The sequence below is a fragment of the Mobula hypostoma genome, chromosome 4 (assembly GCF_963921235.1).
Source record: "Mobula hypostoma chromosome 4, sMobHyp1.1, whole genome shotgun sequence".
In the NCBI taxonomy this organism is placed as follows: Eukaryota; Metazoa; Chordata; class Chondrichthyes; order Myliobatiformes; family Myliobatidae; genus Mobula; species Mobula hypostoma.
Genome location: NC_086100.1, coordinates 115,268,697 through 115,282,766, shown reverse-complemented (window position 1 = coordinate 115,282,766; position 14,070 = coordinate 115,268,697). Strand labels below are relative to the sequence as shown.

The window sequence follows — 14,070 nt, the reverse complement described above, 5'->3', positions numbered from 1 at the left end:
TGACAAAAGTGCAGTTGCTGAAATCTTCAGAAAACAGTGAGAATATCAAACAGGTCAGTCAGTTTCTGTGGAGTTAGAAAAAAACATTATCGTTACTGGTTGATCACCCTTCATCAGAATTGGGCAGTTTTATTGCAAATTCAAAAAGTTGGACCTCAGGCAATATGGTAGCAAGCATGGTAGCCTCTTCAGGTATTCACGTGTACGGTTGAATGACAATTAAACTTGAACTTGATTTAGAATTGTTGAATTCCACTGTATGTTGAGTCTTGAGTGTTGTGTCAAATCAGGTTGGAAGATAGTCATAAAGAGTTACAACATGGAAACAGGCCCTTTGGTTCAAGAAGCTCCCAAAGACTGTCAACCATTAAATCCTCTATTTTTTTCATTCTCTTCACATTGTCATCAATTTCCCCAGATTCTACCATTCACTTACAATCTAGAGGCATCTTACAGTGGCCAATTAACCTACAACTTGCATGTATCCAAGAGGAAAGTAAAGCATCTGGAAGAAACCTCTTTTGTTATAGGGAAGATGAGCAAACTCTATGCAGTTAGCATCCAGTTAGTATTGAACTTGGGACTCCAGTACTAACAAGTGTGACGTTGTTTGCCCCATTTACATTGTATTCCTGATCTCACCACTCTCTTCCTACCTAGAACCAGGACTAACCTCCCCTTGTCCTTATTTTTAACTATACTAGTCCTCGATAATTTCTGTTGCCTTCATTAAAAAGCCAACATCAGACACATTTCTTCAGCCTTTTTCACATTCTGAAATGGTTTTTCCCACAAATCGTTTACCTTCACCAACATCCACTCCCTTTCTTCTTCTCATGCAACCACAGGAGATGGCACACATGCCCTTTTATTTCTTTCCTTTGCAATATCCTGAAATCCAAACTGACTCCTAAGAAAAGTAGAAATTCATTTTTAAAATGTGGTATCCTCTACACTGTAGAAATCGACTGCAGGTAAGGTGATTGCTTCGCTGAACACCTTTACCGACTGGAAAGGTGACCTGAACTTCATATGGCTTGTCACGTCCAGGCTGGAGTCAATGCTGCACCCCCAACATTCGCTCAACAGAAGACATGCTGTATTGTGGTCGATTGCAGATTTTTGTAACTTTCACGGCTTGGGTCTGGACTTTTTTTTTGCGTGGGTATATCTTACTGATATCTTTATGTACTTACTATCTTGTATGTGCTGTGTGGGCTTTGTGACTGTTGGTATTGTGTTTTACACCTTGACCCCGGAGTAATGCTGTCTTGTTTGGCTGTACTCATGTATGGTCAAATGAAAACTAAATTTGAATTGAGTATGCCGGCTCATGCTGTCCTTGGCCTTTTCCAGCCTGTGTTATCCTTGGTGTTTTATGCCATTCCAACAAAGGCCAACTTAAGCTCAAGAACAAAATCTCATCTTCTGACTAGGTACAGGACAACTCTCAGGACAGCTTTGAATTCAACAATTTCAAATCACTAGCCTGTGCAAGAAATGACCATTTCTGATGAAGAGTTATGAGCTTACAATGTTAATGCAATTGCTCTTGCTCTACAAAGGTATCCTGTCCTTCTGGGCATTTTCAGCATTCTATATTAATTTCACATTTCCAGCAACTCCTGTGGTCTGTATCTCACAACTCCAGCACTGTTTTCTCTTCTTTGCATTCTATTTACACTTTGTCCAGGTAGGTGAGCAGGTTAGCAGAGATATACACACTTTTACTACTCTCTCTCTTTCTCTGGCAGCATAGGACAATTTGCATCATTTAATCTCTCGATCTCCATCCTATCACACACTTTCCTTTAATCTCTCCACCTTTCCACTTCTCTGTTTATTAAAAGCTTCTTGGTTTTCTAAATTTTCTAGTTCTGAAAATAGGTCATGTGTCTAAAGATTAAGTCTATTTTTCTCTCTGAAAATATTGTTTGACCAGCTGAATCTTCCAGCATTTTCATTGAACAATCATGGCTTGTTTTCTTTTTGTTACAGCAATTGTAAATTAAAATACACAAGGTTATGGTTTATGAATATCAAAATAAAATGCAGATGCTGCAAGTCTGAAAATGTTAAAAACAGCACATTGAGCAGTATGTGTGGAAGAGAAACAGTTAATGATTATTCTAATTATTTATTTTCCAGTATGTATTAAATGGTATCTTTTAGAAAATTAATGGTTTCTTCAGGAGAAAGTCTGTGAGTTTGTGCAGAGTTAAAAATCATACTGCCCTTTTGTTTTCTCCATCTCCAAATATTCCTAAAGTTTATTTCATAAGTTCAGTGTTAAACCAAATAGTCAAACCTTTGTGTTTCAGTGTCCAAGGCTCCAATCCTCGAAAGATCCAATAAAATATCCCAGTATAAATCATTCCTCCATAAACACCCAAAAGTCCATGGCAAGAGGGTCGGATATTTCTCACAGAATAAAGTTCCTTCCAAACCCAGGAGTTTTTTAGGTCCACTTCATATTCAGGTACATGAAGGCCTAAGTTAATGTAAAACAATATTTTAGTTTTGTAAAAGAAATTTAAAAAACAATGACTTAAACTGATCAATATCAAAACTTGCAAAAATCTATTTTTATTAAAAAATTGGTGTCAAAATGTAAAAATCAATAATATACATCTTCTTCTCCAAGAGGCTTTTTAAAAAAAAATCATGAAATATGAATCAAAGGTTACTAATTCCATACCTTGAGTGACAGGTTTGTGATTATCTTCACATAATTTCTTAAATATAGTATCTGCAGCAATTATGCCACTCTTCATAGCAGTATGTGTTCCTTTTATTTTTGGGACATTCATCAATCCTGGACTGCAGCCAATTAGCACTCCTCCAGGAAAGGAGACTCTAGGTACAGACTACAAGACAATATTGCTTCAACTATTAAAAATAATACATTAACATGATTTACGTGATAGTATTCTACTCTTCCGGTAATTCTTTCTACAACCAACATTTTGTGATCTCAGAGCTTCATAAAAGCAATATCAAACTATATACAACCCAAATACTTATCTTTAAATATTCTGATTTGGCTTTCTCCATTATTTCCATGGCCTGCGAGTGATAGAGTGAAGTGAGAAGAGGAAAACAGTGGAAAGAGCTTACAATGAACTTAGTTATGATTTTATTTTCTTACTTCTGTGTTGGTATAATTTTATTTAATTGCAGGGTAAAGGATTAACTAATGCCATCACTGTATCTATCATTAGGAACAACTAGCTGACAGGATTAACAAAGGTTAATCACTTCAGAGAAAGTATTTGCATGGGTTAATATTAAACATAATACAAACATTAAATAGGCATTTTACCATACCTGAAAACCACCCTCATTTAAAGCACGAGCTCCATAGGCGATCCTTTTACCTCCCTCTAGGGTTGGTGATACTGATGGATGATGTTTCCACCTTTGGAATTCTTTAAATGGATTCAGGTATGGATTTTGATAATCTAAACCTACCTAAGAGTAAAACAAATGACAAACATAAACACTCATATCATAATCTTAGGGACTGAAAGTGTCAAATAAAAGACCTCCAGAAAAAAATGTGTCAGCAGTTCTACAAATGACAATAAATATCAATACCAACATGATAGTTTAATCTTGAGGTGATTCCCACGAACAAACTAAGATGCAGAGAGAGCGTAAAAGGTAAAAATTGAATTAAACGAGATATGTAGATTCAGAAGTGAATGATTGCATGCAATGTTTCTGAAAAGAATATTCAGATGTAAAAAAAAATCAAACAGCCAGAGAACTCAGCAGATCAGGCAAGATCTGGGAGAGAAAGGAATAGTTTACATTTTGTGTTGTGACTGCATCAGGCTTGAGAGTATGGAGGGATGACAACCACTATAAAGAGAAAAGAGGGAGGGATGAGACAGTGGTTCAGAGGCAATATATGGAACCAGGTGATTTGGGGGAAGGGGTGGAAGTAAGAGACAGGCTGGTGTTTGATAGCTGAAGCAGGTAAATTAGGAAAAAAATGGGTAGATGCAGCAAGATGGGGGCAAAGGGAAGAGAGGGAATGTGGAGACAGGCTGGAAGGTGATGTGGAGCCAGACAGGAGATTGCATAGGGAAGACAGATGGGGGGGGGGAGAGGTGTGTAGGTGATTGGCAGGAAATGGGAAAGGTGACCAACAAGTGAGAGAATCTTGGTGGAACAGTCGGAGTGGGAAAGGAACAAGGGGGTAGTGGGTTACCTGAAGCATACTCACTTACTGGAGGCAATACTGGGGGATGGGGTGGGGTTGAAAGAAACTAGCTGATGGCAAAGGAAGTGAGCTGGGCATCATATCTGCTCTACAATAATGGGGTTTGATATATCTCTGTGGACCAGCCAGAATCTGTTGATGGATAGTTAAATGAACTGCATTCTCTGGCACCAACTTCAAAAAGATCAGCGGGATGGGGGAGGCTGTCCCAGCCAATAGTCATCTCTTAGTAAATAGATGGACATCATTGACATTGTTGTTTGTGAGATTCTGACTAGACAGAGATCAGCTGTATCAGTTCCTTGCATTACAATAGAGAAGCTTATACAAAAGTGATTAGAACTTTGACAGTGGATGATACAAGAAAGGATGGGCAAAGCCTAGCCAAAAGTATAGATGAGGCAATGGTGCTCCAGTGACCAAAGGTTCGATCCTGATCTCTGCTGTTGTCTCCATGAAGTTTTCACATTCTACCGATGTCCATGGATGTTTCCCCAGGTGTTTTAGTTTTCTCCCACATCCTGGGTATGGTGACTGTTAATCAGCTATTATGTAGGTAGCTGGTGGAAGAATTGGACGGGGACATTACTGGGCACGCAAGGGAATAGTTCACAGCAATATAAGTGGGGTGGTGGTGGGAGGGTTTGAAGGAATTGCTCCAAAGGCTGATAGGGGCTGAATAGTTTCTTTCATATTTCCCATGGCAGTGAAGCAGTAAAGTTTGAAGAGCGTGTTTTGAAAGATAGAAAGGTGATTTAGCTTAAAATTAAAACCCCCCAGGTGGTTCACAACACAAAGTATTGAAAACTGTGAACATAAAAGGAGCCGTATATTGAGGTGGTCAATGATCTCTGGTCGTGGAACACGGGGCAACAAGTGCTCAGGAAGGGATGAGAAACAAAGGTGAAAGTTCTATACTTGAGGCATTATCAGTCCATAAGCTCATGAATAATGGATAAACAGTACAAATGAGGATAAAAGGGGAGCATTGTTTTGGATAGGCTCACACTTAGGGAATTGAACTAGAACAGCATGGTACTATTCTGTATATAAAAAGAGTAAAATTTTAAATGATGACTTCAGCAGCAAATGAACAACGGCAGGAGCTGAGACAGGCTATATTACAGATAGAGGTTTTGGTAATAGATAATGTGGGGATGGAAGCTCAAGCAAAGAAGATCAAGAGCTCTATAAATGATATAGCAACACACACAAAATGCTGGAGGACAGCAGGCCAGGCAGCATCTATGGAAAAAGAGTTAACAGTTGACGTTTTGAGCCAAGACCCTTCATCAAGACTGGAAACAAAGGGGAGAATCGCCATACTTGGTTAACCTATGCTTATACTGTACTGTGACAAACTTACTTAGGGAAAAAAAAGAAATGTATTTAAAATAAATTAAGTCTATTTCCATTCTAAATTTTATTTAGCCTGCTCAGCAAATACATTAACAAAGGTTAATAAAAGTCCACCAGTAATTAATGCACTTACCACAAAGCCCAAAGCCACCAGTGGTTCTCCTTCATTTAAATGATAGAGGAATGACCCACCATATGTATGCCTGTCCAGGGGCCATCCCACACTGTGTTCCACTCTGCCAGGTCTCCATTTTTTTTCATCAATAACCCAGAGCTGCCAATGAAATACAAAAAATACAATGTAAATATTTATTATTATAATTACTGCTTCTGCTGAATTCTAAGGTTTTATGCTCAAAACAAAAGCAAATCAGAATGAAGAGGAAGAGTAATGTAATGTTAAAATTGAAATCTGTCAATCTGCGCCTTGTAAGGCATGAAAATGCCCGACGTAGGCCTCTCATGGTCTGAGCTGACGTTCCCCCCACCTCCAAAATTGAAATGAACAGACAGATGCTAACATTTAGAGTTAATATTGCTCAATTACTTAAAATTTTATTCAGAAGTTTGCTGATATTGTCAAAATAAATAAATATTTGTGATCAAGACTGGGAAAATTTTAAAGAAGATGTGGATAGGCAAATACGGTGGACAAACTAATAAGCACAGGGAAAATAAATACTTTAAATGGAATTCAGGTGTGGTATATGTTGTTGTGTGCAGAAATATTGGCTGTAAAAAAGTTAAACACATGTTACTAAAGCAAAAGGCACTTGGATTAATAGTCATAGCCTTAAAATACAAAAGCAAGGTGATGTTTAAATGTGGTTAACTTTAGTTAAAGTACAGTAGGGTCTATCACATCCAGTTCTGAAAGCCTCATTAAAGGAAGCATATGACAGAAGTAGAAATGATCTTGGTGTATATCTACAAGGAGTGGCAAGTTATACAAGAGATACTCAGATAATATGGGCAACTTTTCAATAAAATATGGTGGTTATCCATCTTCTTCAACTGCTGTATTCTTCCAGTAAAAGTATTCCTCCAATTTCACTGAACAGGGACTTCCAGGATTCAAAACCAGTGGCAATGAAGAAACAACAATAATTTTTTAAACAACTGAAAAGAGCTGGAGGAACTCAGCAGGTTAAACTGCATCTATGGAGTCTTGAGGAGGAGTCTCGACCCAAAATGCTGACTGTCCGTTTCTTGCCAAAGATTCTGTCATAACTAAAAAACAGATCTAGGAGGGCCAAGGACCAAGATAGAATTGTTAAGGACATGGCCCACATTCCATTTCCGTAATTTAATACAGGTTTCCCCCGCTATCCGAAGGTAGAGCGTTCCTATGAAACGGTTCATAAGCCGAAAAGTCGTAAAGTGAAGAAGCAATTACCATTAATTTATATGGGAAAATTTTGTGAGCGTTCACAGACCCAAAAATAACCTACCAAATCATGCCAAATAACACATAAAACCTAAAATAACAGTAACATATGTAATGTTCCATTATATTGGCTCGTATATGTCTCGGGGAAATCCCACCCAGCACCCGCCTCAACACTCCTCACAGGTCGGTCACCGCCCGAATCAAGCCCAAACATCAATCATCAGCCAGCACACCCAGTAAATTTTAACGAGTACACTTTATAGATATTACTAATTCTATGACATTAATATAAATTCGATATAGAAAGGGAAGTAATGGGAAAAAAAAGGCGCCAACACTTATCAAAGTCCAAGTTCTTCGCGCGCAACTGTTGGAGCTCAATCAATTCCGGACGACCACCTGAATCCTGTCGACTCACAGCTCGGGACCACCCAGAGTGATCGATCGGAGCTTCTCCGCACGTCCACCGTCCTCCTCGTCTCTCCTCCGACTCCCCGCCAAAAACCCCATTCGCCGTCCTCCTCGTCTCTCCTCCGACTCCCCGCCAAAAACCCCGTCCACCGTCCTCCCCGTCTCTCCTCCGACTCCCCATCAAAAACCCCCGCATGTCCACTGTCCTCCTCGTCTCTCCTCCGACTCCTCGTCTCTCCAACTCCCTGCCAAAAACCCCCGTACATCCGCCGTCCTCCTCGTCTCTCCTCCGACTCCCCCCCAAAAAACCCCGTCCACCGTCCTCCTCGTCTCTCCTCCGACTCTCCCGCAAAACCCTATCCACAGTCATATGATACAGCATTGTATTCGAAAATAAAACAATACATGACCACCCATTGGTTAATAGCACCCTGCTATCTGTATTAACCCAAGCAACTGTCTAGTTAGAGACTTTCTCAGCATTCCCCAGTATAACCTAACAAAAGAAGCTATTTTAAATTTATCAAAAAAGAAAGATCCCGTACACTCTCCCCCCCACCAATAAAAGTCATGCCCTCATGACGTTAACAGAGTTCACCAGTGCTCCTTGTAAAACACAAAACCCAACCTAGGTGCATAAAGCAGTGACATAACTTTCCAGGGCAGTAGAGATCACACCCTGCTCTCCCGGCGCTGTATAAGTTAGTCTGTCCGGGGGATGCCTACTCCTCTGAGGCCTCTGGACTTCCTCCGCTGACTCTCCCTGTTCAGACACCCCAGGTGACCCCCCGGGCCTATCTGTCGGACCCTCCCTCTCACCGGGACCCCTCAGCCCCTGTGAGCCCTCTGTCTCAGGTTCTGGCTCCACCCTCTCCTCCCCCAATTCCGGCTGTAATACAGGCGGCTCTGCAACACCCTCCCCCAATCCCGGCTGTAATACAGGCGGCTCTGCAACACCCTCCCTTGGTTCCCCAAACTCAGTGAGGGAAGGGCCAGGAGCCTCTTCTCCCGGCACCGGGGAATCAGCGAACGGAAACAGGTACCACATGTCCGAATCATCGTCTTCCGATGACGTATCCCTTCTCTAGGTGGAGATCGGCCCCGTCTCCTTCACAGCAGGCTCTTCTCTCGCCCCACGCCCTCGCAGAGTCCTCGTACTAGCCGTAAACTCCCATTCGGGCTCTGGGTCTACCTTCACCTCTCGACCCAGAGGGAACAGGTGGTTCCGATGGAGTACCTTGACAGGCCCCTTCCCATCCTCGGGTCTCACCCGGTAAACAGGGAGATTCGGCATCTGACTCTCCACCTCACAGGGGGTGGCTGCCCAATGATCTGCCAACTTGTGCTTACCAGGTAGCCCTAAATTCCGGATAAGGACTCGGTGTCCCGGCAATAGCTGGACGAACTTTACTTTCTGATCATACCTCTTATTCCGCTGGTTCTGCTTGGTGGCTGCCGCCTCAGCCAACTCGTACGCCCTTTTCAACTCTCTCCTCATATCGGACACGTACTTCAGACACGGCTTCGAAGGTATTTCACCCGCTTCAGTCCCAAAATACAGATCAATGGACAACCTCGCTTCCCGTCCGAACATCAGATAGTAGGGCGAGTACCCCGTAGCATCTTTGCGCGTGCACTTGTAACAGTGAACTAAATGGGCGATGTGCTGACTCCACTTACTCTTCTGTCCGATCTCCAAAGTGCCGAGCATGTCCAGCAGGGTCCGGTTAAACCTCTCGGGCTGAGGATCACCCTGCGCGTGATAGGGGGTGGTTCTGGATTTCTCAACCCCAAGCATACCCAGTAATTCATGGATAAACCTGCTCTCGAAGTCCCGTCCCTGATCACTATGGATCCGCCGGGGGAGGCCATAATGAACAAAGTACTTCTCCCATAACACCTTCGCCACTGTAGTCGCTTTCTGATCCTTAGTAGGAAAAGCCTGCACATATCTAGTGTAGTGATCCGTGAGGACCAAGACATTCACGGTGTTGCTGGTGTCTGGCTCAATAGACAGGAAATCCATACACACCAGGTCCATGGGTCCCGCAGTCTGCAAGTGGGACAAAGGAGCCGCCTGCGCAGGTAAGGTCTTCCTCCTGATGCAATGACTACAGGTCTTACAGTATTCTTCCACCTCCCCCCTCATCCGGGGCCAGTAAAACCGGTCCTTGACTAATCCATAGGTCTTCTCTACCCCTAAGAGCCCGGAATCATCATGTAGTGCCTGGAGCACAGTCTTCTGATACTTCTCAGGCATGACCAGCTGCCAGTGCCAGAAGTGGTCCGGAGGCGACGTGACCCAGTACAAGACGTGGTTCTTCAGCTTCAACCGAGGCCACTCCTTCAGTAGTAGAGGAACGGAGGCATGTTTCGCCTTCTCCACCTGCCCCATATCACCCCGGCTAACCGCGTACCAGAAAGTGCCAATGCTTGGGTCATTATGCTGAGCCGCCTCCACTTCCTGGGGGCTCAACTCTGGCAGCTGCCTGTTTCTCAGAGCAGTCAAATTACAGTAAACAGTGGGTAGCGCGTCATCGTCAGCTCCCAGTTGATCTACTGCCTGATCCGTTCCCATCTGTGCTCCTACTTCCCCGTCGCTCCCAACTTGACACATGGCCTTTACTCCCGGGGCAGGGACACTCTTCCACTCCTCAGCCGTGCCCCTCTAATCAGCTGCCCAAATGATGGAGGGGGGGCTCCTCTTATATGACTGCCGGATACTCCAAGCCACCTTGTCATCCTCCCGGGAACCTCTACATATCTGGCTCATCCTCAACTTTGCCACTTTGTCCGCCCTCACTACCCCTCGGTGCCGCAGCCCCGTAAGCTTCCCTTCCAGCCGGAAAATGTATTCTGAGAGCTTTTCCCCTCTTCTCAGCCCCATCTCTTGAAACTCCGCTAAATGTTGCCAGGGATCTCCTGACAGTCCAAACACTCCCTCCAAAGCGTCCAAACACTCCGACAGGGAAGCCGAAAGGCGTTCCGCTCTCAAATCGCGGACCACACGGGCTGCCCCGCCCTTTAAGCTTTCCACCAATCGCTGTCTCTTTTCCTCATCCGAAACTGGCCACACCTCTAACAACTGGGATGTATCCTCAACCCAGGTCTCATATTCATCCTCCCCTTCTGGGATGGGCCTGGCTCCCGAGAAAATTCTCAGCTTTGGGCGGGGCCCCTCAACCCTTCTCGCCAGGGAGGTAATGGCAGCCAATAACTCGGAGGTCTCAGCCCTAACTGGGGGACGGGGCCTGGCCAAGCCTTCCCATTCCACACCTCCACCCCTGGCTACTGGCACCTCCCCTAGGGCCTCATCTAGCTCCTCCTCACTTTTGTCCTCCGGGAGGGTGTGGAGACCCCACGGCCCTGCCTCCCCCTGGACGTGGACTGTCGCTGGTAGTTCCAAAGTCATGACGTTGGCACTCGTCCGCACCAACATCCAGCTGGACTCCAGTTCTTTCCCACACCTTCTAGCTATAAGTTCTACCTGCCCGATACCTTTAATCAAACTCAACCCTCGCACCAGTACATCTGCCGGAATGGAAAATTGACCCCACTTAGCACGCACGCATGATTCACTGGTACCTCCTCCAATTCACACCAACTTACAATCTTATCTCGATCCATCTTCGCACCACTTAATGCGACGACTATTACAGCTTTACTGAAAATCCAAATCCAGGACGGTGGCCCCCACTTGTAACGTTCCGTTATATTGGCTCGTATATGTCTAGGGGACATCCCGCCCAGCACCTGCCTCAACACTCCCCACAGGGTCGGTCACCACCCGAATCAAGCCCAAACATCAATCATCAGCCAGCACACCCAGTAAGTTTTAACAAGTACACTTTATAGATAGTACTAATTCTATGACATTAATATAAATTCGATACAGAAAGGGAAGTAATGGAAAAAAAAGGTGCCAACACTTATCAAAGTCCAAGTTCTTTGTGCGCAACCGTTGGAGCTCAATTGAATCTGGACGATCACCCGAATCCTGTCGACTCACGGCTCGGGACCACCCGGAGTGATCCACCGGAGCCTCTCCGCCCGTCCACCGTCCTCCCCGTCTCTCCTCCGACTCCCCACCAAAAACCCCGTCCGCCGTCCTCCTCGTCTCTCCTCTGACTCCCCCCCAAAAACCCCCGTCCACCGTCCTCCTCGTCTCTCCTCCGACTCCCCCCAAAAACCCCGTCCACCGTCCTCCCTGTCTCTCCTCCAACTCCCCGTCTCTCCTCCAACTCCCCGCCAAAAACCCCGTCCACCGTCCTTCCCGTCTCTCCTCCGACTCCCCACCAAAAACCCCGTCCACCGTCCTCCGTCTCTCCTCTGAGTCCCCGCCAAAAACCCCGTCCACCGTCCTCCCTGTCTCTCCTCCGACTACCCCCGAAAAACCCCATTCACCGTCCTCCCTGTCTCTCCTCTGACTCCCCCCAAAAACCCCCGTCCACTGTCCTCCCCGTCTCTCCACCGTCCTCCCCGTCTCTCCTCCGACTCCCTGCCAAAAACCCCGTCCGCAGTCATATGATACAGCATGGTATCCGAAAACAAAACGATACATGACCTCCCACTGGTTAATAGCACCCTGCTATCTGTATTAACCCAAGCAACTGTCTAGTTAGAGACTTTCTCAGCATTCCCAAGTATAACATAAGAAGCCATTTTAAATTTAACAAAAAAGAAAGACCCCATACACATATAGTAAAAGCAGGAATGATATGATAAATACACAGCCTATATAAAGTAGAAATACTTTTCTACAATCATTACTGAACTGTTCTCCGGAGCGAAAATCTCACGCAAGTGCCGTCGGCAAAAAATCTCACACAAGCGCTGTTGGCAAGAACACTCTCTCCGGTAACCTTTAAGCTATGAAGCCGCCAAATCATACCAAATAACACGTAAAAATACACAGCCGATATAAAGTAGAAATAATGTATGTACAGTGTAGTATCACTTACGGGAATCAGGAAGACAGCGAGCACACTGATTATGGTGTGTTAGACTGAGTCGTTGCAGGCTGGGGTGGTGCAGTGGCCCCCCCACCCTCCTAGCCGCTGAGCGATACATTGCTGCCAAGAACGCAGGGGTCCAGCGGCAGCCGGAAGGTACACAGCACATCTTTAAGAAAAAAGCTGAAACAAACATGCTAATTAATTAGGTGCCGCCCGTAATTGTCAGCCCAGATCAGTGCCGATTTCCGATTGCGTCATTTCTGATCTGGGCCGACAATTACGTGTCGGCGACACCTAATTCATTAGCATGTTTATTTCGGCTTTTTTCTTAAAGATGTGCTGTGTGGCTCCTGGCTACCGCTGCATTCTCTGCAAATCAGTATCTGTCCGTGGCCTGGGGGTTGGGGTGGTGGGACACTGGGGTGTCACCTCGTTGCCTGTTTCCATTAGAGCAGGCAGCTCATCTTCTTCTATCTCTGCCTGCCTCGATGTCGAAGGTCGAGGTTCGTCGTCTGCTGTGGCTGATGTGGAAGGCTTGCTTGACTGCCGAGCCTTGCGCATTTTTCTATCACACAGTTCTTTAATAAGGACTCAAACCATCCTGCAAATATCCCCTAAACCGACGTACCCTTTTAAAATTAAAGTCGTACTTTATCATCACTCATTCGGTTTCGATTGTTATCCTTTTTTCTTCCAATTGCATCAGCTCTTCATCTGTCAGTTCTTGGTGATGGGATGTCAAAACCTCTTCAACATCATGTTCGTCAACTTCCATAAGCCAAATTCACGTTGTCCTTACTTCGTTCACCACGATCAAAACAACTTAATTATGTCCAGTTTTACCGTAAGTGTAACACCCTTACAAGCTCTTTCAGGCTTTTCCGATACCATAGAACTCATCTTGCAAACGGCTGCTCACAGGTACGTGTTAAAGCAAAGCAGTTCCAAATCCGGGGGAGAGCGGCTGTTCGGGGCGCGCTGCCTTTTATCGCGTGCTGATTTTTTCGCACGGTGAATTCTTTTTCGTAACAGTGAAAACACCTTCTGAAAGCGAAAACAGGGTACTAATGTAGGTCTTTCGTAACAGTGAGGTTTCGTAAAGTGAACGTTCGAAAAGTGGGGGACACCTATATTGGGCTTTGGTTGTCAGCCAGTATTAAGGAAAAATTGGTGGTTTATCTGTTTTTAAATCACTGAAGACAAGAGTCTTTAAAAGGTTAAAATTGTCTGTTCCAGTAAGGCACTGATGGCAGTGCATCTACTATACTTCACAGTCCCAGGGATCCTAATCCCTGTAGAGATTGCATGTTCTTCCTAAGGGCAGATGGGTTTTCTCCAGGTGCTCTGTCATCTTCTCTGACAACACCAAAGACATGCTGGTTGGCAAAAGCTGGTCATAGGAAAATCAGTGGTTGTTAACTTGGCAGAGAATAGGTTACAGAGAATATATAGGATGATATTGATGAGATTGCCCTGAGATCTCAAAGGGGAAAAGAGGCACCCTTCTATGTCACAGGGAAATAGGGAAATATGAGAATCATAGTACATTTCCAAGTAAAGGATGAAACCAAGGCAGCTCTTTCCATTCCTTTGAGATATGGGAATAGTGTTATAGGACAACAGCTTGTTATAGGACAACACATGGAGTGTGAGAAACCCAGCAACAGCAGAACTGTCAGCTGAAGGTTAGGGATAAGAACTTGAAATACTATTTTAAGTCAAAATTA

The 14,070-nt window shown here is 44.6% G+C and overlaps 1 protein-coding gene and 1 long non-coding RNA gene across 2 annotated transcripts in view; one reads left to right on the top strand and one right to left on the bottom strand.

Annotated features, from left to right (window-relative positions):
* Nucleotides 1–14,070, bottom strand: part of etfdh (electron transfer flavoprotein dehydrogenase) — a 59,885-nt gene that overhangs the window by 14,111 nt on the left and 31,704 nt on the right. The window contains exons 8-11 of the mRNA XM_063046406.1: nt 5,721–5,861; nt 3,328–3,471; nt 2,699–2,867; nt 2,309–2,491 (exon numbers count right to left, since the gene is read on the bottom strand). Coding sequence (XP_062902476.1) covers nt 2,309–2,491; nt 2,699–2,867; nt 3,328–3,471; nt 5,721–5,861 — 637 coding nt within the window. The remainder of the gene's footprint in view (nt 1–2,308; nt 2,492–2,698; nt 2,868–3,327; nt 3,472–5,720; nt 5,862–14,070) is intronic.
* The window catches only part of LOC134345562 (uncharacterized), an 88,248-nt gene that overhangs the window by 53,674 nt on the left and 20,504 nt on the right, over nt 1–14,070 (top strand). The gene's annotated exons all lie outside the window — the stretch shown is intronic.